This window comes from Colobus angolensis, unplaced genomic scaffold (assembly GCF_000951035.1).
Source record: "Colobus angolensis palliatus isolate OR3802 unplaced genomic scaffold, Cang.pa_1.0 Scaffold259, whole genome shotgun sequence".
In the NCBI taxonomy this organism is placed as follows: Eukaryota; Metazoa; Chordata; class Mammalia; order Primates; family Cercopithecidae; genus Colobus; species Colobus angolensis.
The window spans coordinates 5,391,248-5,418,119 of record NW_012115810.1 but is presented as its reverse complement, the minus strand read 5'-3'; the positions used below and the strand labels follow the sequence as shown (position 1 = coordinate 5,418,119).

General features: G+C 36.9%; 2 protein-coding genes across 5 annotated transcripts in view; one reads left to right on the top strand and one right to left on the bottom strand.

Moving 5' to 3' along the window:
• Positions 1-4,934, top strand: part of MARCH7 (membrane-associated ring finger (C3HC4) 7, E3 ubiquitin protein ligase) — a 56,563-nt gene extending 51,629 nt beyond the window's left edge. For 3 of the 4 annotated variants that reach the window (XM_011947125.1, XM_011947124.1, XM_011947126.1), the window contains 2 exons: positions 674-722; positions 3,642-4,924. In XM_011947125.1, coding sequence (XP_011802515.1) covers positions 674-722; positions 3,642-3,700 — 108 coding nt within the window. In that variant the 3' untranslated portion in view covers positions 3,701-4,924. Of the gene's footprint in view, positions 1-673; positions 723-3,641 lie in introns of all 4 variants that reach the window. The other variant, XM_011947127.1, reaches the window with a different exon arrangement.
• A 266-nt stretch (positions 4,935-5,200) lies between these two features.
• Positions 5,201-23,218, bottom strand: CD302 (CD302 molecule; the record flags this gene model as incomplete). Its single annotated transcript, XM_011947121.1, has 6 exons — positions 5,201-8,389; positions 14,350-14,376; positions 16,451-16,624; positions 17,287-17,403; positions 20,086-20,196; positions 23,209-23,218. Coding segments are annotated over 6 exons (642 nt in total), but the record flags the coding sequence as incomplete, so codon positions are not given.
• Between the last annotated feature and the right edge of the window lie 3,654 nt (positions 23,219-26,872).

Here is a 26,872-nt window from a genome sequence, read left to right as displayed (position 1 = left end):
GCAAAGATCTCTTGACTTCTAAGTACTTTAGAAATTGTGAACCCCTAAACCTTTAATACCATAAAATGATTTCTAAAAAGGGACCTTAAGTCTTCAGAATGAATAAACCATATAAAACATCTAAGAACTTTTGAATTCATGTGTTTCTAAAAGTTTGTATTAAGTTTTAAAAGTGGAAAATTACAAAATGTTGAATGATACTCCAAAGTGGAAGTCATTAGGATTTTTTTTAATGTATAGAACCAAATGTATACATTTATCAAATGTAGGTAGGAAAATATTGGTTCTTGAGAGTGTGTGTGTGTGTGTGTGTGTGTGCGTGCCCACTGAAACTGAATTTATTTGGGTCCAAATACAGGGGTGGTTGTTTTTTTTTTCCCTCCATTTCATAATTTTTTGAAGTGTTTATAAGAAGACAGTATCATTGGATAAAATTATTGTATCTGCTCCCAATTTTTAAAAACTGGTTTCTACATGATTATAAAGATTATATAAAACATTCAAAAATTAATACCATTAAGCTTGTGATTTTTGATGTGGGGGGGAGAAAAACCCCTATTTAAAGGCTTAAAATGATGTTTGACTTCTTAGGTAGAAATGAATCTCCTATACTGATTCTCTAGAGCCATTTGCAACATTTAAACTACTGTATTTCTTTCTGCATTGTTTCTAGTTTATTAACCTTGCAAGAACTCTTCAGGCACATATGGAAGATCTCGAAAGTAGGTGGAATTTCCCCTCCCCAGACTTGTTGAATTTACTTTTGCAAATTAAACCCAAAGCAAAACCTAAGTATATATTCTGTTCTGCCAAATTAGAGCTCATTTATAGACTTAATAATACCAAAATGATTGATTTGGGAAATATGGGTTGGGCAACTGACATTAGTGTTTGTTTTTTTTTTAAGCATATTTTAAGGTATGGAAGGATGTAATTTTAACTGCATTTTACTTTTTTTCAAAGAGAAATTTATTGTTGATCACCTTGATTTCAGGATTTATAATAAAAACGAAGGCATAAATCTTAACTACTAATCAAACCACATTTCTTAATCTGTTAGGATTTTGTTTTGTTTTGTTTTTGGTAAGAAATTTTACCTGTTACTCAGCTTTGTTAGATCATAAGAGATTATTCCTGGGCTTACATATGATTCCAGGAAAATATGGGACAAGGAATCCTAATTCTGAATCCTTATCAGAAGCCATAAAGGGCTTTTGTTTGTGGGGTTTTTTTTTTTGTTGTTGTTGTTGTTGTTTGGCTTTTTGTAGGTCCTCATGGACCTTTAATAGGTAGCCAGCGCTGCCAACAGCTCCAGTCTCTTAAGATTTCCAGCCTCAGGATTTCTGGCTGGGATTATAAGTGAAGGCACTTAATTCTCAAATCTTTACAGGCATCTGTACAGCCTATCCTCTTCTTAATGTCCTGTAACTTCCAATGTGCTTCATACCATGTGGGCACATGTATTAGCTCTGGAACAGCTAGAAATTGAAGATTACCCCACCCACCCCCTACATATTTTACTTTTTCACCCTTTGTTGCCCATTCCAAAACACTACCTGAAGTGTCTTTTTAAAATATGTATTCTTCAGTTGAATACTGAAGAATTACTTTCTGTACTCATCTTCAAATTATTTGGAATGTTATCTATAGTGCACACATTTTTACTTTTACAGAAAGCTCAGCATCCTTTGAAGTAAGGTTTAAAAAAGACTTAGTCCTGATAGGAACCTTTTAATTCTAGGTAATCTAAATCATAGATTTTTGTCATTAATTCTATGCTACTTTCAGTTTTTAAAAGGTCTTGAGATGAAACCAGGTAACGTATTTTCACAATTTTAATTAGGGTATGTGAAAAGAAAGGAGTCAGTGCGAATTCACTTGGTATAAAATTTTTATACCTTTCTCTTTATACCGTCTTTTGGATCCCTTAGATTGGCCTAATACAAAGGTCTCTGCTTTTTTAAATTACCATTTATACTTTGTCCAATATCATGATAGTAATTTGTTTCAGTGTATGTTTTCCCCAGATTTCTCCATTTTAAAAAACTAACATTCTCGTTTAAAATTTAATTTCTTAAACATAGTATTGTCTGCTCCTAACATGTGGGAAGAAAAAGATGGAGGTGAAATATGTCTAAACTCAAATGAGCATGAAAGACAAGGGTGTTGCAAGTTAACCGTTAACCCCTAAATATTAGAGTATTAATACATTCTGAAGTGGGTTCTGACTAAATTGCCCTCTCCTGTGGAGTTAAATGGAAAAACACAAGAAGTTCTTTAATAAGCTATAATCTTTTTTTTTTTTTTTTTTTGGAGACGGAGTCTCGCTCTGTCGCCCAGGCTGGAGTGCAGTGGCGCGATCTCGGCTCACTGCAAGCTCCGCCTCCCAGGTTCACGCCATTCTCCTGCCTCAGCCTCCCGAGTAGCTGGGACTACAGGCGCCCACCACCTCGCCCGGCTAGTTTTTTTTTGTATTTTTAGTAGAGACGGGGTTTCACCGTGTTAGCCAGGATGGTCTTGATCTCCTGACCTCATGATCCGCCCGCCTCGGCCTCTGAAAGTGCTGCGATTACAGGCGTGAGCCACCGCGCCCGGCCTTAATAAGCTATAATCTTTTAGTTTGTTATTTCTCAGTGATACAGCATAAAACTTAATAGAGTTTATATCAGTCATGAGTTAGTTATATGCTTGTGTCATTTATTAAATGGATTTAAATCTATTAGTGTTGCATAGTTTTTCTGTGCTTTGCCCTAGGTTGATTCCATTTGTTGGATGCTCTTAATTTGTCCAGTGTAAATATAAAAAGAAAGTGCATTAAGCCTTTTTGTCCTTGATAATGGGGGAAAGATGCTGGTTAGATGTTTATTTTAGTGAGCTTGCATTTTCTTTCACATGCAAAGCAGTTCATAGAATTCATAGTTATATACTTACTATGTCTTTCCTAAAGACACCGAGGATGCTTTATTTTTAACTCTTGAGCCACTAGTGACTCGAATAAATTGAGGTCAGAAATGTTGCAAAAGTGATAAGTTTCTGACAGTGTGGAGACAGGGGAATAATCAACAGTAGGTTTTTACTGAATCCAATTATTTTAATTTAGGCTGTGTCTATATGAAGCTTTTTTGACTGACTAAATGAACTTTTATCTTGGCATTGTATAGACATAGCTTTGATGTAAATTGCAAGAACACCCATAACCTCTTATTCTATGTACATTTCTTTTCATTCTCATCGGATGCATCAAACATGCAGCGGTAATAAGCCAGATTCTACTCAGGTGTGTGAGAGCACTTGCCTTAAGTTCACTTTTTTCCTAGTGTTTATATATCATTAGCTACTATGAACACAGATTGATCTCAGAAACATTTTAGAAGATGCTCTTGAACCACATTTTTAAGCATTTTCATTTTTATAAAAATTGATACAACATTACAAAAAGATGTGGGGGCGGGAGCATTGTGGTTGGGCATCACCCAGTCAAACCACCCTAACCCTGTCATACAACTTATCATTTTGATCAAACAGTATACTAAATTGGGATTTTTGTTTTTACAAGTCATTGCTGTTCTGGCTTCATATTTACACTTCCCATTCTTATCCCCATTAAAATCATTCTTGATCATCCTGTTTTCTTTCAACAGCTTCAGAGGATGATTCCGAAGAAGATGGAGACCATAACAGGACATTTGATATTGCCTAACTTCATATAAGACAGATGGATGATCTGTAAACACAAATGTTTATTAAAAATGGCAATTAAATATAAATTACTTTTGTGGGGGAATGCCTAATAAATACATTTACTATATATAAAATGAATATATACATACACATGTATGCCTGTATATATATATTCATTCTCAATTGTTGCTGAATTAAAAGTCTGTTGGACTTTTTAACATAGCAAAGCTGATGTTTATAAACTGGTAATCAAAAAGGGTTTTTTCTTTGAGTGGGGAAGTATTACCCTTGTTTTAAATAAGCAATGCCTATCAACCCTTTTTTTGTGTTCTGATTACTGTAGTCTTATTTATGAAAAAAGATTTGTGTTTTACTCTCTTGCTAGTGAGAAAAGTGGGACAAAATATACTTTTGAAATAAAATGCTATATGGCACCTAATTATTTTTTCTTTTAAAATGTCTTAAGTTGCAGTCTCATTTTGATAATCATTTGCTTCCAGTGTTTAAAAATTTAAAAAAGAATGGGGAGAAGGTTATGAGAAGAGCATTATATTAGGTTTCCAAATTTAATTTGAATTCCAAATTCACTTAGCAATAAAATCTAATTTTTAAAAAGTATATAAATATAAAATGTATAAATGATGGATAGATTTTTGTATTGATTTGCAAAATGCAGATTATATTTGATAGGCTATAGTATGTAGATATTCCTTTTAGGAATATTACAGCTGTAAATTACATGAGACTTGCCAGTCAAATGCTATTTGGTTTAAAAAAAATTATTGCAATCTCAAGTTAATGGAATATTTTTAAATCCCACATTCAGAGTTTAAAACACTGGTTTTCAATGTGTTTTTTAGTGTTGTCACTTCTTTATAGATAAATATATAAATAACCTGTTTGGATCCTGGTCGTTTCTAACTGTTCCTTGGTAATTCTGAGCATTTATTTGATGACTTAAAATTTTTCACTACCTTTGGAGAACAGATGAACATTATTTACCACGAATGGATCTATACTGTGGTCATGAGTTGTGTATACTTCCACAACACTGTATTTTTCTTCTGTCAATACCCTTAGGATACACTTTAAAACACCTTAAGGTCTGATGTTAGGGCAACAAACTACTTTTTCAAACCTAAATGGAACCATGTAATTTCTCAAGTGAATGAACAATTTGCCCACACTTAGTTTGTTGGTCTTATGTAAAACATTGGCTCGAAATAAAGTGCACACTGATTTATTTTACAGTTTGAAATGTTTCCTTTTAAACTGGTGCTCGAAGAAGACAACAAACTTCATAACCAATAATTTTATTAAAATTGCAAATCTCATTTTAAGCAGTAATATAAATGTTCTAAAATATTGCTCACCTCTTGCCAGTTATCTTTGCATTGTCTGTCTTAAAGCAAAAATATAAAATTTTAGGGTGGTAGTTTTAATATATTCTGTGGGTCCTTAGGGATGCTTTGAATTTGAAGTATATATACTTTTAATAAAATTCAGTATGACAATTATGTTCTGCTTAACCCATAAAACTTTATTTAAAAATTTTAACTACATGGTACAAAACATTGATTGGTATGCATATAAGATAATTCTGTATAGTTTTGTCATTAAATGCTAAATGACAGTGATAACAATGGCTTAAGCTTTACAGTATTCTTGTAGTTCCCTAGTACCACTTAGTATTTAAATATTGTCATATTAGCTTCAGATTATCATGTAAATGACAGTAGAGGAATTAGAGAAAAGGCTTTCATTGGTTATCAGTTTTAAATTCTGAACAAACGAGACCTTACACTGCTCACTACAAAGAATGCAATTTTCTAAGAAAATGTAGTTTAAAATGTTATTCTAAATATCTGCCAAAGAATTATAGTTATTACTAGCTAAAACAAAGATGTTGAAGAAGGCAGTTTCTACATTCTGAATGTAGTAAACAAGCCTGCCTGTGTAATCCAATTATCTCTTGACTAATGAGTAGATAAGGGGCCCGTTATAGATGTTCTGGTATATAAAGAAAATTAAAATGTAGGCCAAGCGTGGTGGCTCATGCATGTACTCCCAGCACGTTGGGAGACCAAGGTGGGTGGATCACTTGAGGTCAAGAGTTTGAGACCAGCCCAGCCAATATGGCGAAACCCCGTCTCTACCAAAAATACAAAAAGCCAGGTGAGGTGACAGATGTCTGTAGTCCCAGCTACTAAGGGGACTGAGGCAGGAGAATCGCTTGAAAACCTGCAAGGCGGAGATTGGAGTGAGCCAAGATTGAGCCACTGCACTCTAGCCTGGGTGACACAGCGAGACTCCATCATATATGTATATAGCACTTCATTACCAGAGGCCTCTTGGCCTGTTGAAAAATGAAACCAAATATTGAAAATTAAATAAGAGTTTAAAACAGCTGTTTTGGAAGAGCTTCCATTAGGTAGAAAGTATCAAAACGTACAAAAGAAAGTTGTGTGGGAGTTGAGTGGAAGGTAGGATTTAAGAGCAGCACTGCCCAGTAAAGCTTCCTATAATGAAAATGTTCTATGATGTATGTTGCCCAGTATGGTAGCCACTAACCACCTGTGATTTGAACACTTGACAGTGTGGCTAATGTAATTGGGAAACTGGATTTTAAACTATACTTAATTTACTTAAATAGCCTCATGTGGTTAGTGGCTCATTGGACATTGTAGTTCTAGATGTTTGAGAGTGTTGGTTTTAAGTTGGACTTAATCACTTTCCTGCCCAAATTTTACCACTCCTTTAAGAACTCCTTTAGAACTCTTAGTTGATATAATATGCCATAATTTTACTTTGCTTGTAGTTCTTCAAGGAGTGGTACAATTTGGGTAGGAAAACCAGGGAGGAATTCCAGGATAATGTTCAATATTGACATTAGTAATAGTCTATCAGTAATAAAATAGACATCTCAAACACTACACCACATCTCAGAAATGTAAGGAGCATGCTTGTGCTTGTGTAACAGCTGGTGTAATGCCTGCATTTTCAGTACCACATAGCCACACTGTTAATAGTTTTCTTCACTTTTTAGTTACTCATGCCTCATTAATGATAGTGCCGTTAATTGTGATGAGTGTTTTCGATTCATGTGGTCAATAAAAAGATTACAAAAGCTGGGACTTTGTTGCCATTAGTCAAGCTAGTGAGATAGTGTATCTCCCCATAAGAAAGTAAGATAATTGATGGGGTGTGGATTCAGGAGAGGGATTACTTTTCTTAGAGCTTCAGACTTCTAAATATAGACAATATACTTCAGTCAGTAATGGATCACATATAGAACAGTGTTCCCTTAGTAGACCATATTTTTACTGTGCCTTTTCTATATTTAGATACACAAATACCGTTATGTTACAGTTGTCTGCAGTATTCGGCACAGTAACATGCTGTGTAGGTTTGGAACAAAATAGGCCATACCATCTGAGTTTGTGTAAGTACAAGCTGATTTTCACACAAGAAGATTCCCTAACTATGCATTTCTTAGAACGTATCCCCATTGATAAGTGATACATGACTAATTTATGTGAAATTTATACACTCTAGCTTTCCTGTTTTTGATTTATTGATGGTGAGGAAAATCACTCATTTCAGCTTTTTCATTTTTTTCTCCCCAAATGATTTTCACCTTTTTCTTAAAATGTACAATAAATGCACTGAAAACTTTGATCATTGTCACTACAGTTGTACTTAGTGTTTTTCTTTGGTTTTTGTTTACACAGTTTTCATGTCCTTGAAGGAAAAATTTATAAATGCTTGAGGAGAATGAGATATGTCTTGTACAGGGGAAGGTACGAAAGGTACGGTGGCAAGAAAGAAATACTTAAAGGGGCACTAGGATATATAAGTCTTAACCTAATTGCCAGCTTTCTCCATGCCATCCTGGACACAGCGATCATATTTTGTTTCAAAAGACTTACAAACATTCATTAAAACTTGAGTCATTTGTGATAAAATGGTGTGTGTAATGAAACTAAAATTATGTGGTGTGGGGTGTTAAAAGTTGTAAAATTTTCTTCATCTAAATCATAAAAGGAGATACACATTCTAGTGGAATTATCTGCCAAAGAAACAATTATCAAAGATACTTAAATGTATGGAATGTACTTAAAATCACTTATTCCCCATTTCATGTTTACTAGTAAACGTATGTGGGTCAACTAACTAGAAGGGAAGATACAACAGGCAAGATAAATAGGCTGGGCTTTTATTTTTATCTGCTTCTTGGGCTTTAAGCTTTCCTTCATTCAAGTGACAGATTCTGCATTTGACGGGATGCTTAAAATCACTATATTAGATCTAAGATCATTTCTAAAACCTGTTTTTTTAATGAACCTAAAGATTCTTTTCACAACAGATGAATATATAAAAATGTTACTGGAATAAGGAAAGCCATTAAAGCTCTAATATCCAATGTCAAGTTTTATATTAAAATTTTTCCCAAGAATCTCTGCCAGGGCATTTTATTGATGTCTTAGTGCAAGATTACCAAAAACTTACTCAAATTGAACAGGATATTCATTTTCTTCTCCAACTACCAAAACACAGTCTTCGTTATAAGGTGATTGGGGTGCGGTTGAAAAAACTGTGGTGAAACGAGAATCAGAATGTTTTTTGTACAGGAACCAAATGATTGCTCCCAAAACTGTCAAAATTACTGTGCTAGCAATCACCAAAGCTGATATTAAAATATGGTTATCTGAAAAGGAAAAGACAAAAGAACATATGGGAGATTAGGGTACACAAGTTGCCAAGTACATTTTGATGAGCACAACTGTAGTTTTTTGTAAACATTTCTCTGTTGAGAATTTCCCACACTGATGAGAAAACCAAGAATTGCACATTTGTTACTATCAAGATTTATATTTCTTGGCCTGAAGAATATTACTCAAATTTTCTAGGAAGTTGTGCACTTCTCCACTCTACTGAAGATCCCAAAATGGAAATCACCCAAGTATACCATGCTCCAGTTTGTGTTCCTTTGCTTTACTTTCTAAGCCTACAAATTCAGACCTACTGTTCCCTTTAGGAATTCTAGTATTTAGATAATGTGTTACATTATTGAGGTTTAATGGTTCACCTGGCTTTGGAGATTTAAGATTTGTTTAACTGAAAAAACACCCAAGAGCTGCAATAAAAGCACCTTGCTTTTGGGTGTCTGCATTCATTCATTCGTTGTGTGTTTCCCTGAAGTTCTGTAAGTATGCACAGCTTTGCAGTTCTTGCCTATTCAAACCCTTGTAATCTTTCTTTAAGAATCTAGTTTAATAAATTGAGGAAAGTAACTTGGTTTAGGAGAACGAAAATACTTTGGGCAGATACTTGTACTATGTATAGTAATAGACTAAAGAATGTGAAAAATTTTCAGAATAATTTTGACAGATTTTTGATTATTAAATATATTCATAATACCCATTATTTCTATCTGGTGCTTGTTAAAATGAGACCTGGAAGTATTTAAGATTATGAGATAAATCTGGCCAAATTATTTGTTAAAGTGAGGGAGAGACATTGATATTTTTCAGATATTGATAGGATTTTTTGGGAGGAGTGAGGAAATGGTCACAAGTGAATTATCTTTTAATCCTGACATAAAATTTGGTAGTAAAGATTTGGTAAGGTGTGAGGGTGGATTTGTTGGTATTATTAAAGACATTAAAATGAAAAAAAAAAGCCAAGAATTCTGTAAACTGAGTTCAAATGGGGCTCTTCCATAGTTTTTGGCTATGGCAACCTCCACCTTCTGGGTGCCAGTGATTCTCGTGTTAGCCTGGGTAGCTGAGATTACAGGCACACGCCATGATGTCCAGCTAATTTTTGTATTTTTAGTAGAGAGTTTTGCCATGTTGCCCAGGTTGGTCTGAAACCCCTGGCCTCAAGTGATCTGCCCCCCTCGGCCTCCCAAAGTGCTGGGATTACAGGTGTGGGCCACTGTGCCCAGCCCCATGGTTAGTTTTCTTAAAATTAACACAGCCCATTTTCAGTGTAGAACCTTAACTTTACCAATGTGAACACACTTTATTTCAGTCTACTAATGATTGTACAATAATCGCTTCATAATCAGTATTATCTATGTTAAAAATAGGTATTATATGATAGTAATACAGAAAAACAAGTCTGAAAGATCATGGTAATTGAGAAATATTTACAAACTAAATCATATAGCTTTAAAAGACGTGGTATCCTAAGAACTGGACAGCATCCAAGATGGGTGAGACACAGTAAGTATATATGCTGCTTTTATTTTCACATTCTGCAAGTGACCTTTAGCCAAAGTTGACTCCAGGGGTTTTAGTTAGCTGCATACTATTAAATGTGTGACAAAGTCAATTGTCAAGGCAACTGATGAGTAGTGTATTAAAACTGTAGTTTGTATCTGGAGGTCAGGATAGTTTTACATTAGGAAGTCTATTATCCACCTCATTAATTAAAGGAAAAATCCATTGCTTGCTAAGCATATAATAACTATTTACCATGAAATCCTACTTTTTTAAAGAAACAAAATTTAGGAAAAATACTTTTTAGCCTAACAATGTTCCTTACTTGAGGAAACATAACAAACATTGAAACAAGCTTTCACTTCTTTGTCATTTCTTACGCCCATTTAATCCATTTTCTCAACATTCTGAAATTCCTGTGGCAAAGGTCAACAGTGATCTCTTTATGACTACATGCATAAACACGTGAATGTTTTAGTTCAACCTGAGGCAACTAGATTGTTAGCGGTCCAGACTTGAAGTTATCTCCTCACTTGGCTTCCTTGACTTTGCTCTCCTGTTTTTCAGACGACTGCTTCCTAGTCATCTTTGTGGACTCAAAGCTTTCCATGGTTGATGTCAACCATTCAAGTTTTGTATGTAAATCCATAGATAAATATGTGTGTGTACCCCCACTTTACTCCCAAATCCTTTGAATTCCTGCAAATAGCCACTGCCCAGTCATCCAATCTGGAAATTATAGACTTCCTCTCTATTAATTATCAAGACTACACATTTTTCTTCTGTTTCCTATTTGACTGCTACTTTCATGCCCTAGTTCTAACACTGATCATCTGAGGCCCAAACTATACATCATCCACCTCAAAAACTATGAAACACTTTGTTGAGCTGTAACCTCAGGTTAGTTTGAGTGCCAACTGTGTGCATTTAATTCTGAGGCACAGGGTTTAAATGAGTTGCCCAAGTCCATTTAGTAAGTGACAGCAAAAATTCAACCCTTCACCTTGATCCTGATTTGTTATCTCAGATAACCTGTCCTTGAAGATTTAACTCCCGTGTCCTCTCTAGTAACCTTTGCTGAACCCAGCTTGGACTAACTTGCCCTTTCCTGTCTGCTTGCCACACTAGGTGCATCTGACTATGGACACCTTAATTCTGTTGAAAGTATTCTTCCCAAGGGAGTCTTCCAGCTTACACTTGGTATGAAGGGGAACTTCCTGTTTGCCAAGATTGCAGCTACACTTAATTATTGGGTGGTTTTCCTTGCTGCTTCAACTCCACGTTCTCTGTTACTCCTTAAAGTCAGACTAAGCCTAATCCCTGTCTCTCTACATGACAGGCTTTCACTTTGACTTTAGGTCTTCATTCTGCAAACTCATGGCCTTATCAAATGAGGCCTTCCCTGGCCACCCTACTAAAAATAAAAAAGTACAACACCTCCCTTCTTGCACTGGAATTCATCCTTATCTGCCTATTTTCCCTACAGGATATGTCACTATCTCACATATTTTTGTTTTACCCTTCCCACTAGAATGTATGCTTGAGAGCAGGGGCTTTTGTTTTGTTCATTGCTCTGTCTTCAGTGTCTAACTTTAGGAGAAAGTCTGACACAGTATTTACTCACTAAATTATACACACATTTAATATAGATTTACATACACATATATACATGTAATGAATTTAGAGATTACTTTTTCTGTAGTCTGAAGACCCTATGTTGCCAGATGTTTCATCTATGCATGGTTTTGAAGCCATAGACATATTTTTCTAAATGTTCCAACTTCCATGTATCTTTCTATTTTTTCCAAAGTAATACATTTACATAGCTTAGAAATCAGTTCTAGAAGATACATAATGAAAATACTGTGCTGGGGGGGAGGGATTGCATTGGGGAGTTATACCTGATATAAATGATGAATTGATGGGTGCTGACGAGTTGATGGGTGCAGCACACCAACATGGCACAAGTATACATATGTAACAAACCTGCACGTTATGCACATGTACCCTAGAACTTAAAGTATAATAAAAAAAAAAAAAAATACTGTGCTGCTCCACTACTACTCACCTGAACATCCATTCCTTAAAGTTAACTACACTCCTGTTGCTTCAGCTATTTATCTCCATGTCTAAATAACATGCTTCTGCTACTTGATTTTTTTAAATGTAATTTAAAGAATTATATGTAACAAATGATATCTTACGTGAGCATTAAGTATATTCACTTTGTTGTGCTACATCACCACCATCCATTCACAGAACAACTCATTTTGTAAAATGGAAACTCCCATTTCTCCCTGACCTAACCCTTGGCAAAGAGTTTCTTGGTGAGGTTGACTACTTCAGGTACCTCATACTGTAGGTAAGAATTATACAGAACCTGGCCTTTTGTGACTAGCTTATTTTTCTTTTTTTCTTTCTTTTTTTTCTTTTTTTTTTTTTTTAGATGGAGGCTTGCTCTGTCTCGCCTAGGCTGGAGTGCAGTGGAGTGATCTAGGCTCACTGCAGCCTCTGTCTCCAGGTTTCAGCTAATTGTTTTTGTTTGTTTGTTTGTTTGTTTGTTTGTTTAGTAGAGACGGGATTTCGCCATGTTGGCCAGGCTGGTCTCCAACTCCTGACCTCAGGTGATCCACCCGCCTCGGCCTCCCAAAGTGTTGGGATTACAGGCGTGAGCCACTGCCCGCCCAGCCTGTGACTGGCTTATTTTGTTTAACCTAATGTCCTTCAGGTTTATGAATGTTGTAGCATGTGTCAGAATTTTTGTCTCTTTTAAGGCTAAATGATACTCATTTGTATGTGCAGATTACATTTTGTTTATCTCTTCATCAATGGACACGGTTTGCTTCCACCTTTTGGCTATGGCAGATGATGCTATGAACATAGATACACAGCTATCAAAGAGATAGGTGTACGGATATTAAAGACTCCTTGCTTTCAGTTATTTGGGATACATACTGAGATACTGAGAAGTGGAATTGCTGGATCATATGGTAATTTTAATTTTTTTGAAGAACCACCACACTGTTTTTCACAGAGGCTGCCCCATTTTACATTCCCACCACGAGAGTTCCAATTGCTGCATATCCACACTAACGCTTGTTACTGTCTTCTTCCTATAGATGAATGAGGATGTAATTCCTGTATACACACAAACTCAACACTTCTTTTCTTCTCCTCTGTCATAGTTGTATCGTAGTAACCCCCAAACAGAAAACTGACAAAGGACTCAGATTCAATTTTTTTTTGTTTTTAGACGTAGTCACTCTGTCACCGAGGCTGGAGTGCTGCAACCACCACCTCCCAGGTTCATGCAATTCTCCCTGCCTCAGCCTCCCAAGTAGCTGGGATTACAGGCACTCGCCACCGCGCCCGGCTAACCTTTGTATTATTTAGCCTGGCCCATATCCAAATTTAAAGAACAAAAGTTGTTTTAAAAATTCCTACCAATAATAAAGGCAACTCGATAAAAATAATATGGGTGGCTGGGCATGGCGGCCCAACGCCTGTAATCTCAGCACTTTGGGATGCTGAGGTGGGTGGATCGTTTGAACCCAGGAGTTTGAGACTAGCCTGGGTAACATGGTGAAACCCCATCTGTACAAAAAAAATTATATGGGCATGGCGACCCACACCTGTACTCCAAGCTACTTGAGAGGCTGAGGTGGAAGAATTGCTTGAGCCCAGGAGGTCGAGATTACAGCGAGTCAAGCTCCACACTCTGCGCTCCGCAAATGGGTAAAAGCCTCTTCACAAAAGATATACAAATAAATAATCATCTGAAAGGTGCTCAACATCATCAGGTAAATGAAAATTAAAGCCACAAAAAGATCACTACACACCTGATCTGAATGGCTAAAAATAAAGAAATTGACAATATCATCATGGGATGAACATGGAGCAAATGGAACTTGGACACGCTGCCAGTAGTAACATGATTTAAGCATTTTGAAAAATTATTTGGTGGTTTCTAATAAATCTAAATACATATACTTGCCCTATGACCCAGCTTTCTACTTTCTAGAATATACTCAAAGAAAATGAGAACATAGTCCAAAAGAAGATGTATGAGAATGTTCATAGGCAGCTCTATTCAAATTAGTTTGAAACTAGAAGTGATCCAAATATCCATAAACAAGAGAATGGACAATATATGATAATTTATAAAGTATTATAAAGCTTAGGGAAAAAATTCAGTGAATGTGCACAACACAGATGAATCTAAAAAAAATTTCCGAGTCAAAGAAGCTAGACAAAACTACATATTGTAGAATATATTTAAAATGTCGAGTCTTATTACTGAGACCTTTCTACATTCTTACAAAAATTGTTCTACTTTATATTACATAATTTTTAAAAGGGATCTGTAATAGTATTTTAATATGCCAGAATTTTGATATATTTTTAATTGTGGGAAAAATTTAAAGACCAAATCATTACTTACCTGATAAATATTTCCTTTTGTATGGAACTAAAATACGAAAGAAAATTAAAATTAGAATGTATGCTTTATTATAGGATTGACTTTAAACATGTTCACAATCATTAAAAATGAACCCTTTTAATAGTAGCTTAATATCGACATATTCATAGCTTAAAATCCGTATTTCTTTGCCTCATTAATTGTGTCTTGTCTGTTTTGAACTTAGTTTTTAAAGAAAGCTGTAGAGGGCTCACAATATGCATTAGCTTGGTTGGTGGAAACGAATATAGGATCTTGAGGAAAAGACAATAACGAGGTAAAGGAAAAAAGAGGATTCTGGTTGGAGAGTATAGAAAAGAGATGTCGTAAAATTAAACAACTGTGACCCTAACTACCTTAGTATGGATGTACTCACTATTTCTGATGTTTTGAAGTTACAGTTTAATTAAAAACTTTATTTATGTAATCGCACCATGAGGTGCAGTACCTGAAAAGAACCAATTTTTTACAAAACAAATATTTGAAGTTGAATACTACTACCATAAAACTATGATGAACATTTTGATAATCACTGTAAAACTAATAGTCAAGGATCCTGCCGTAGCAAGTAAAGAAATGTACATACTTCCATATGTAAAGAAAGGAATTAAGCAGAGCAGGATGTGGAGTTTTGGTTTACAGTTGAAGTAGAAGGGGAAAATACTAAGGATGCAAAATGGGGAAATGGTTGCTTATATCATCTTTCAAGCACCCCAAATTCATATTTTGAAACATTAAAAAAAAATCAAAAACTTTTTTTGTAGAGATGGTGGTCTTGCTATGTTGACAAGGCTGCCTCAGCCTCAAAAAGTGCTGGGATTACAAGCATGAGCCACTGTGCCCAGCCCACATTTTGAAAATTTAAGTTTCTTTAATGAGAAAATATTTACTTTCTAACACTTAGAATAACAAACTGTGTAGTATTTTAACAAATATCATCAAAATACTGTTGTGGGCCAGGATAATTCTGTTCATTAAAAAACTTTCTGGGCTGGACACAGTGGCTCACGCCTGTAATCCCAACACTTTGGGAGGCCTGATTGGAGCAGACCACAAGGTCAGGAGTTTGAGACCAGCCTGGCCAATTTGGTGAAACCCCGTCTCTACTAAAAAATATAAAAATTAGCCGGGCGTGGTGGCAGGTGCCTGTAGTGCCAGCTGCCTGTAGTGCCAGCTACTCGGGAGGCTGAGGCAGGAGAATCGCTTGAAGCCGGGAGGCAGAGGTTGCAGTGAGCCAAGATTGCGCCACCGCACTCCAGCCTGGGCGACAGAGAGAGACTCCGTCTCAAAAAAAAAAAAAAAAACTTCTGATGGGTCAGAAGAAAACATTTTAATTCCAAATAAACTATAAACTATGATGTAGTTTTTGTTTGCCTAAACAAAGGATGTTCTTATGGAGAATCGAATTCCCTGTAAAGTAACACGAGAATTCTGGAATTACACATGATTATTCTTCACCACTTCTGCTCACTCAAATCACATGCAAAGAGATTATAATAATTCCTTTAAAAAACAAGAAATTTTTGACCTCTTGCAAACACTAAGCAGATAGAATAAAACTATGCCTATTTCATGTGATCTGGCCTTACCTCCTAAATGTAAGAGAATTATAATTTGAGTTCCAAGAGACTTAAGAGCAAACCATCCTATTAATACATTCTGAAGTCTTTTTCCCTCTCTATTTTTTTTTTTTTTTTTTTTGAGACAGAGTATTGCTCTTTGCCCAGGCTGGAGTACAATGACTTATTCACCGCTTACTGCAGCCTCAACCTCCCAGGCTCAACTGATCCACCCACCTCAGCCTCCCATGTATTTGGGACCACAGGTGCACACCACCATGCCCAGCTGATTTTTGTATTTTTTGTAGAGATGAGTTTTCGCCATGTTGCGCAAGCTGGTCTTGAACTCCTGTGCTCAAGCAATCCACCGCCTCAGTCTACCAGAGTGCTGGGATTGTAGGTGTGAGCCACCATGCCTAGCCTTATCTTATTTATTGAGGCATACTTACCTCAAAATTATTTTAAAACCAGCCCTACTTTCCCTGCCCCTCCTAGAATGGAAAAACCCCTTCAGTCATACTTACTAGCTGTTTTGCATAGTGTTCCTTCCACAAAAGAAACTTCACAATTTCCTTTTTTCCATTCACCTGTCTTGATGTGCAGAAAAGCACAGGTGTCAATTAAATCCTCCCCATCATCTTGGTCTGTCCACTTATCAAATGTCATATTTGAATTATCAAACCACTTGAAACTCGCATCTGTCAATTAAGGAATATTTTCAACATTGTGACAGTTTTAAAAGGTGTTCAAGCCGAAAAGGGTGTGGGATTAAAGGTGGAAAGTTACTAAGGTATGTCTGGTCTAAACTTCTGGTTGTAGGATTAAAATTAGAAGGAGGAATATATCCTGTGTACAGCCAAATCATCAGAAGCTATCGATTTAAGAGGTTTCTGAAGATGATCCAGTTTTTGCAAAAATATATACATGTATATAATATTCTCATGGGAAAAGTCATTTCATTTCTCTTGAAAATGTTTACATACGTACTTTATATTTGTCTACAGTGATGATAAATACGTTTATATAATAGAACTGTGATAATTTAGTCTATCCTTAGCCTATTAGTTACAGATGCTAATACTAACTTTTATGATCATGCTATATTACAAAAATACTGAGACTTAGAGCCACATTTTAATCCAGACAAGAATCAACTGTGGCTTTCATCTGTGTAACTCATTGAGCTATGCAGCTATGCAACTCACAGAGCTAAGCTGTGGTACGATCATAGCCGCACACCGAAAATGTAACACCTGGAGGCCACAGGAATCATCAACTTGAACTAGAGAATTGAAGAGCCATCAGTTTTACTACATTAAAAAAGAACAAAGTCACGTCCCACAAGGTAAATATCACTTACCATCTGTGTCATAAAACATGCCTAGTAGGATATCATCTGAGCCTTTCCATTGCTTTTTCAAAGTATCCAATATAAAAGCATTTTCTTCTTCATTATGTATGCTTATCATGTCCGCTCCTGAAATTATTTTAAAGAGAAAAAAGTCAGCATATTCTAGAATCAGTGAAAATCACTAGGTATATAAAAATAATAAATAGTTGCTTAACTTTCTATATATATTAGAGCTGGACAATGAACTTTGATCTTATGGTTCATACAAGCTAATAAGGTTACAGGGACATGTCTTGGCTCTCAGCCTCAAATATGATTTATGTCATTGAAATTACGTTTATGTCTCAGTATACCTAATTTTTTTTTTTAAGGGATAGAAAACAGTTGTAAGGGCTGGGCGCGGTGGCTCATGCCTGTAATCCCAGCACTTTGGGAGGCTGAGGCGGGTGGATCACCTGAGGTCAGGACTTCGAGACCAGCCTGGCCAACATGACGAAATCCTGTCTCTACCAAAAAAATACTAAAAAAAAAAAAAAAAAGAAATTAGCTGGGTCTGGTGGCACGTGTCTGTAATCCCAGCTCCTCAGGAGGCTGAGGCAGTAGAATTGCTTGAACCCAGGAGGTAGAGGTTGCAATGATCTGAGATCACACCACTGCACTCCAGCCTGAGCAACAGACTGAGAATCCACTAAAAATATATATATATGTAAAAAGCAAAGAAAGAATGAACAAAAAGAGAAGAAAAAGAAAAGAAAGAAGAAGGAAAGAAGGGAGGAAGGGAGGGAGGGAAAAAGAAAGAAAGAAAGAGAAAGACGAAAGAAAAGAAAAAGGAAAAGGAGGCCGGGCGCAGTGGCTCAAGCCTGTAATCCCAACACTTTGGGAGGCCGAGATGGGCGATCACGAGGTCAGGAGATCGAAACCATCCTGGCTAACACGGTGAAACCCTGTCTCTACTAAAAAATACAAAAAACTAGCTGGGCGAGGTGGTGGGTGCCTGTAGTCCCAGCTACTCGGGAGGCTGAGGCAGGAGAATGGTGTAAACCCGGGAGGCAGAGCTTGCAGTGAGCTGAGATCCAGCCACTGCACTCCAGCCTGGGCGACAGAGCGAGACTCTGTCTCAAAAAAAAAAGGAAAAGGAAAGAAAGAAAGAAAATAGTTGCAAGGGAAAACTTGATTTAAAAATATTCTAAGACCAGCAGAATTGCTATTATTTTATTTCAGCTGCCTTGAAATAAAACCATATTGGCATGTTGGAAATTTCGTCTTGTTTTCACAGAGCCGATGTTCATGTAAGACGTTCTCAAAGGGAAGCATCATATATGTATTTAGTACTATGTGGCACTTTCATAAGATTAATAATTTCAGTGTTTACATTTATTCCTTCTATAATAAATGTATATGATTTTGATTAAGGTATCCCTAATACAGTTTGAAACATTCTTCCAAATGTTATTGTTGAAGAATATAACAGTAATAAAAAGCACCTTTAGGCTGGGCATGGTGGCTCATGCCTGTAATCCCAGCAATTTGGGAGGCCAAGGCAGGTGGATTGCCTGACCTCAGGAGTTCGACACCAGCCTGGCTAACATGGTGAGCCATGTCACCATGTTTGTTTCTACTAAAAATACAAAAAATTAGCCAGGCATGGTGGTGCACCCCTGTAATCTCAGCTACTCCAGAGGCTGAGGCAGGAGAATCGCTTGGACCCAGGAGGCAGAGGTTGCAGTGAGTTGAGATCACACCACTGCACCCTAGCTTGGGCAACAAGAGTGAAACTCCATCTCAAAAAAAAAAAAAAAAAAGTGTCACAATAATTAGAGGCTCAATTGGGCCTAATAGCCAAATATATAAATAGCCTCCAAGTACAGTCTTTAAAAAGTGACACTTTTTGGCTGGATGCAGTGGCTCACACTTATAATCCCAGCACCTTGGAAGGCCAAGGTGAGAGGATCACTTGAGGCCAAGAGTTTCAGACCAGCCTGGGTAACATAGTGAAACTCCGTCTCTACAAACAAACAAACAAAATAGCTAGCGCACATCTGTAGTCCTGTCTATTCAGAGGGCTGACATGGGAGGATCACTTGAACCCAGGAGTTCAAGGCTGTAGTGAGCTGTGATCATGCCACTGCACTCAAGCCTGGGTGACAGAGCAAGATCCTGTCTCAAAAAAAAAAAAAAAAAAAACTTTTATTTCAAATATTTTACAATGTGAAGTTACAAATCTATTTCGTAGAGAACACTGAGTGTATGCTCTAGCAAATCGCCTTTTTATAATTTTTCCTTGATATACTCTTGTTTACTACAGTCTTACTTCATGGTCCTATGTAATCTGACTTCAGCACTTTCCAGGAGAATAACTAAGTGATTAAGAACTCTACGCCTAAAATCCAACAGACCTGGGTTAAAATCCTGGCTTTGTCAATTATTTCCTGTGTTACCTTGAACAAATAACTGAAGTTAATTTCATCTCTCAATAAAATGATGATAATACACTACTTGATAGGTTTGTTATGATAATTAAAGCCAGGTAAAGTATATGGTGTGCTTAAGCACAGTGCCTGGCACAGGATATGCATGTTAAATAGACCCTGCTTTGGACCATATTGTCCAACAACTGTCTTCCAACTCCAGGATTAAATATATACCTAATTCCACTGCCTGTAGCTTGTGTGTTGTCAAATAAAAGTTGTACATTAAATCTCAGGACCCAGTTAAAAGTCAGATGTGACAAAATCAGTTTTTAAAGAAATTAATGAACACTGTTTACTAATTTGTGAAAAAACAAACAGAAAAGAATAAGCCTTTTACCATGGTCAGTACACTGATTTCTGACATCCTCTATGCTTTCTACTTTGATGGCTTCTTGGAGAAAAATGTAGCAACTGTCTTGGAACTGAATCCAAGTAGATGAAGGACAGTCTATGTAGAAAAAAGAAGAACACTGTTAAATAACTTGAGAAAAAGAATTACATGAATTCCCAAAGATAAGGATATTAGATATTAAATTTTCACACACACACGAAGGCAATTTCCTTTGTTAAATCTTTATTAAAATAAGAAATCAACCAGTGTAAAAGGAATTTCTTTCTCTCCATTATACATACGGAAAAAGAGAAATGTGCCAATGATTCTCTTCTGACTTTATAGAGCAAAGATACAAGTTTTTAGGTTGTTTAGGAATTCAAGGCAACAAACTATCTAGAAGACAGCCAATCAGGATTACACACTTCTCTTTGAAGGTTATCTTTGCAGTATTTAACAATTTCAAAAGTCTTAAGACTTTTACAAGGCCCTGTTGTTCAAATTATACCTCCAAGAACAGAAGAGAAAAACAAGTTGCTAGCTTATAAATATTCACACAAGTTTTCATATTGCACAGGAAAATGAGACTAATGTTCTTATGAATGTCCTTAATTTAACACCTCATCAAAGTAGATTCTTTAAGGTAGTTCAATGAAATAGAACCATAACTCTTCCTCTACTGCTCTAAAGGGACATCTTCTTCACCTCTATCTTGGTCTCTTTTTGTTTATTATAAAGATGTGCATTTTTAAGCCTGGGCTCTAGAACCACTGTGACCCACCTAAATTTATTTTATATCCAAGTTTTTTTTTCCTTCCAGCTGTTTTATAAGCACTTGAATTACACATATGACTACCTTGGGTTTAACTCTGGCAGGAATCTAGAACTCTCCCACAATGCTGGCTTAAAGATACCGTTGTTTTGCAACAAACACTTTGCTTTGGGAAAATGTTCATTATGAAACATTAAAACAATCTGGCTATAAAATTACATGATACCAACATTTATAAAGCAAAGAAGTCCAGAATAGAGTCAGGAATTGGAGAAGCCAGACAGCTTTGTAGGAGGAAGGTCTGAAAACAAGACACTTGGTTGAAAGTCTGTATATGGAGCAGGTAGATCCTTTCCCTGAGAAATAGCATTCAGCCATCTCAGGTTCATTACACATTTCTGCCACCTTCTTTGAAAATCTGGTCTTTATTCAGAGAAACTCTTACTCCTTCAAATCCACTTCCAGGAATTTAATCTAGATTTTCTAGTTGTTCTTAATGGGAGTATTACTCCATGATAGTGAGATACAAAATTCCATCTTTTATACTTTTCAACAAGTTGTCAACAATTGGTCATCTATCTACCCATCATCCATATCAGACATTTGCTGAGCAACTTCTGTGTGTCAGGTATAATGCTTAGAATCCAGGCAAAGGGTGTATGATAAAAAGCACAGTTACAAGTACCTAGTAAGGTCTCCATAAATATTCATTGAATGAGTGAACTAGGATGTAAAGGCAGATTTCTTCCCTCCTTCCCCTCTCTGCTGCCAGAGACATGACAGAGAGGACACAGCAGTCATTTCCAGAATAAAACTCAAACTGAAAGTCAAAAGGGCAGAGGCTCTAAATTACAAACTTTGATTACTCTTTCTCTTCTTTTTCCCCTCTTTTACTTTCTTCTGGTTCCTTTTATTGCTCTTTTTCTTTTACCTTACGGATTTTTAAAAAAGTGAAATGGAAGCAGACTGCATTACCACCCTGAATGACATCTGAAACGCTTTTATAAATCATTGGCAATTATTGAACCACAGGTTCAGAAATGCACTTTTGTATTATTTCCAGTCAAAACTACAGATACTGTTTTCTACTTATAACAAATAAGTCAACAATATACAAAAATGAATTAATTTTTGAAATACCATTTATATAAAATATGTCTAATAAGTCCACAAAAATATAATCAACACCCAAGTCAAGCACTTATAGTTCTTTTTTCTTTTATCTTTTGCTCCTGGCATGCTGTGAAAACATGTAGTTCTTATACTTTATAAATTAAAACGATTCGAAGATATGATCTCTAAAACACTGATTAAGGTATATGCTTATTTCAGCGGCAGCTCGTGTCAATTCTCCATGAAGTGTCTCAGCCTTATCTTCCTCTAACCTATGACTCCTCTGAACATCTGTAGGACTTTTAAACTGCATTATGCATGAGAGGCCTTTTCTGGCAACAAGGACTAAAGACATGCTCAGGCTACAAGATGATAGCTTTATTGTACAGATACGTGGCCAATAAGAAAACTGAGGATACTATCTCAACAGTCAAATAGGCTTAGCGTTCATATACCAGGCCCCATATTGGGCTGATGCCTAGCCTAGTCAGCTTTTGATTAAGGAAATTATCCTTATTCCAATTAGTTGTGGCTAGGGTTTTGAAAATAATATGGCACAAATCATAAGAACTATGGGTAGTCATTCTTCTTTGGAAAAGGAAATGTGTTACCCTCTGACGGCCTATACACGTTTACATAGCACTCATTAGATCCTGCTTTATATAGCGGCTATGTGATATGCATCCTGTTTTCCCAAATGATTTTTAACTCCACGACAGCAAAGACCATGTCTGAGATCTAATTGTACTCTCAATAATAACTATCCTTCTGCCTTGAACATAACACTGGAAGGGATGCATAGAAGTGGGTCAATACAGGACTCTGGTTAAGCCCATTAGGTTGTGGAGAAAAATCTGACTCTGACTACACAATCTTGGACATGTTATTTAACCTTACTGTGTCCCGGTTTCCTTATTTGTATAATGGGAATAACAGTACCTATGTGAGGGGGTTGCTGTTAAAAAATTGTGCTAGGTGCTTGGGATTCCACAGTGAACAAAAAGGAAAAAAATTCCTGTCCTCCTGGAAATTTATGTTCTAGTTGAGGCAGATATACGAAAGGAAGACAAATATGTAAAATAATATGTTAGATGGTGTATTGTGGTCTATTGCTATGTAAAAAATGAGCAGCTTAAAACAAGAAACACTTATTATACATAGTTTCTCTGGGTCAGAAATTCAGAAGCAGTTGCTTGTCTGGGTGATTCTGGCTTGGGGTCTCTATGAAGTTACAGTGAAGATGCTGGCTAGGGCTGCAGCCATCTAAACACTGAACTGGAGCTAGTAGGTCAGCTTCAAGAAGGCTCACTCATATGGGTGGTGAGCTGGTGCTGGCTGTGGGCAGGACACCACCGTTCCTCACCACGTGGACTTCTACACAGGGGTGCTTGAGGGTCCTTATGACATGGCAGGTAGCTTCTCCCAGAGTGAGTGATTCAAAGGAGGGCAAAGGTGGACATGCAATGCTTCATATAATCCAGCCTTGATTGTCACACTGTCTTATTTCCACACTATCCTATTGGTTATTGTATTAGGGTTCTCCAGAGAAACAGAGAACCAACTCTCTCTCTCTCTCTCTCTCTCTGTGTGTGTGTGTGTGTGTGTGTGTGTGTGTGTCTGAAAAGATAGGAGGGAAAAAGTCACATGGATATTTCAGGCAAACAGAGGGAGTAGCAAACACAAAGCTACTGTGTTTGCAGAGTATGGGAATGAGTATGATGATGATAATGATAACGAGCTACTCAAAGACCACTGATGAATAACTAAGTTAGTAATACAGAAATGGTCCTGAACTTAGTGATGGACGACTTATGATTTTTTGACTTTACAAGTTTATTGGGATATAGCCCCATTCTAAGTCGAGGAGCATCTGCATGTGACAAGACAAAAAAACCCTTTTTTAACAGGATGTTAAAAGAGAAAACAGACTGTTGACTTACTTCCCCAAAACTTTCAACTGTCTTCTCCTTGGGCTCATTTCAGCATTAGCCGTAGTAACTCCAGTTAATTCAACATGGAACCCCTTTTCTCATGCTGTAGATCAGACTGTGTGCCCCAGAAACAAGTTTTAAGCACTACTCAAAAGATATATTTTTACTTTGAGAAGAACAGGGCTCAAATAGAGGCTGGACAACTCCTCTGAGGAGAGTTGTTGACGTTCATGCACCTCATGAGCAAAAGGCTAAACGAAGTCATCAACGCTAAGTATGTTTGCTATAGTCCTAATATAATTAAAAACCTGCCCACTAAGCTCTCTGCAAAGGGCCTTTCTATGACTCTTATTTCTTCACAGCAGTCCTGAATGATAGGTTGTTGTTAATAATGCACTTAAATGACTCTTAGGGATTTTATAATTTTATAATTCTTTAATATGTACAGAAATTTAGGAGCCTCATGAATATTTTAGAAGTTGTACTTAGCAAAACTCCAAAAGTTTCTATATAGATCCTCTGCCTAAAATTATCATGTGCTAATAGAAGATAGTATCATATCCCCAGGAATACTTTGCATTACCAGTCAAATTTAATAGAACTGTCTGTTCCTTTATAAGTTCTCTCTTTGTCTCTCTTTTTTTTTTAAAAAAACAAAACAAAAAAAAAAACAGGCACAGCATGAGGAAGTGATTCTTGGGACATACTTGTTCTAAACGTTAATGAAGGAAAAGGCAAAGACTTCTTTTTTGTTTTCATTGTCAATAGTAAGACCTTTGCTCCTCTCCCATTAAGATATGAGTTGTAGTCACATAACTTCTGCAAGGGCAACTGTGGCAGAGACAGATGAAGAAGAGGGGCTATTTATTACATTTATAATGTATGGAGGAGGGAGTGGCTGTTCCAAGTCCCTGACTAATCCAGAGATTCTGTGGCTGTACTCTGTGCTGCAAGATCTCTCTGAATCCCAAGGAAACTGAGGCACTCTGACACCCCATCCCCTCTCCATATCACTCTTCCCAATCTAGCTTTCAAGATATGCATCTCCATATTCTCCCATCATTTCCCTCTTCAGAAGGGCTATGAATAATATTTTTTCATAGAAGGGGTGTGCCATTGTTAATCTGTACCTTTCTCTTTGGGCATCACTGGTTTTTTTTTTTAAAGATTCAGTCTCAAGATTTGCCCTCAAAATCTAAAATAGGCCAGGCGTTGCAGTTCACACCTGTAATCCCAGAGCTTTGGAAGGCTGAGGTAGGAGGATCACTTGAGCTCAGGAGTTCGGGACTAGTCAGGGCAACAAAGTGAGACCCCACCTCTACAAAAAAAAAAAAAAATTAGCAGAGCATGGTGGCATGCACCTGTAGTCCCAGCTACTCAGGGGGCTGAGGTGGGAGGATCACTTGAGCCCAGGAGGTCAAGGCTGTAGTGAGCCATGACTGCACTACTGCATTCTAGCCTGGGTGACCGAGTGAGACCCTGTCTCAAAAAAATAAAAACAAACAAAAAAATTAACCCACAAAAGGAATGAAATACTTGATATGCACAATAAAAATTATGGAAAGTAACCTTGCTGCAAAACTAGTTTTCAACACATAAGCAAATTGTTGCAAGATTCTCAACAGTAAAATAAGTCCTGAAATAATACCTAATTGTAATTTCACTTTTTCATTGGAAGAAAAATAAACATTAACATTGCAAAATTTATTTTAAAATCCTCTAATATTTAATCTGAGATAATTTCCCCTGAAACATAACTGTGTCATACACAAGAGTCAGAAAAGGTGGCATCAGGCCGGGCACGGTGGCTCACCCCTGTAATCCCAGCACTTTGGGAGGCTGAAGTGGGCAAATCACGAGGTCAGGAGTTTGAGACCAACCTGGCCAACATGGTGAAACCCCATCTCTACTAAAAATACAAAAATTAGCCAGGCGTGGTGGCACATGCCTGTAATCCCAGCTACTCGGGAGGCTGAGGCAGGAGAATTGCTTGAACCCAGGAGGTAGTGGTTGCAGTGAGCTGAGATTGTACCACTGCACTCCAGCCTGGGTGACAGAGTGAGACTCCATCTCGGAAAAAAAAAAAAAAAGAAAGAAAGAAAGAAAGAAAAGGTGGCATCAGTAGATTAAGGTGATTTAAGGCTTTGAATTCAATCTATGAAATGAATGCATAGCAGAGGTAACAGAATTTGAAAAAAATTGCAATCCACTTATCCCACCTACTTTTTAAATAACTCACCTAAATTTTTCATCCTTTTATTATAACTTAGAATAAAGTGCAGGGATACAAATCAAACAAAACAAAAATCCACAAGATGGTAAAATCTCTGTTATTATGGAGCTTCCCTCTGGTAAGAGAAGCAACAAGCAAGACAGATGAATAAACACGATGCATTCAGAAAGGCTTGGAAAAGATAAAACATGGAGATGTGATGGAGAATGTGGGTGTTCAGGGAGGCTTTGGAGAAGGTGACATATGAACAGAGGTCTGAATGGTGGAGGTAGGGGCAGCCATGCCAAGGACTGCGGGAAGGTGGTGTGCACAGAAGGACCAGAGGTGTTGGAGTACCCAGATACTGTTGACTCCATGGATACACAGAGTGAATGACAGGAAGGGTGGTAAGAGATGACATCAGGGAAGAAGGCAGAGGCACCTCATCTAAGGCTTGTAGGACATGGCAATTCAAAATCCCTAGATTCTGATCCACATGATGATCATGGAATGAGGGACTTACTCAGAACATGCTCGTTCACTTATCTCATGCCAGGCATAGGAAACCACTGACCAATAAACACATACTGATCATCTATTACGTGCTTAAGCACTCTTACGGAAAAACTTTTTAAAGGGATACCATAGATTTTCACTCAGGAATTTAAAGAATGTTTTGTCCACTGTGATTTTCAAAATAATAGCAAAGAACAACATAAGATCACTTCACTAATAACCTCCAGAATGACAGAAAATAACAATGAT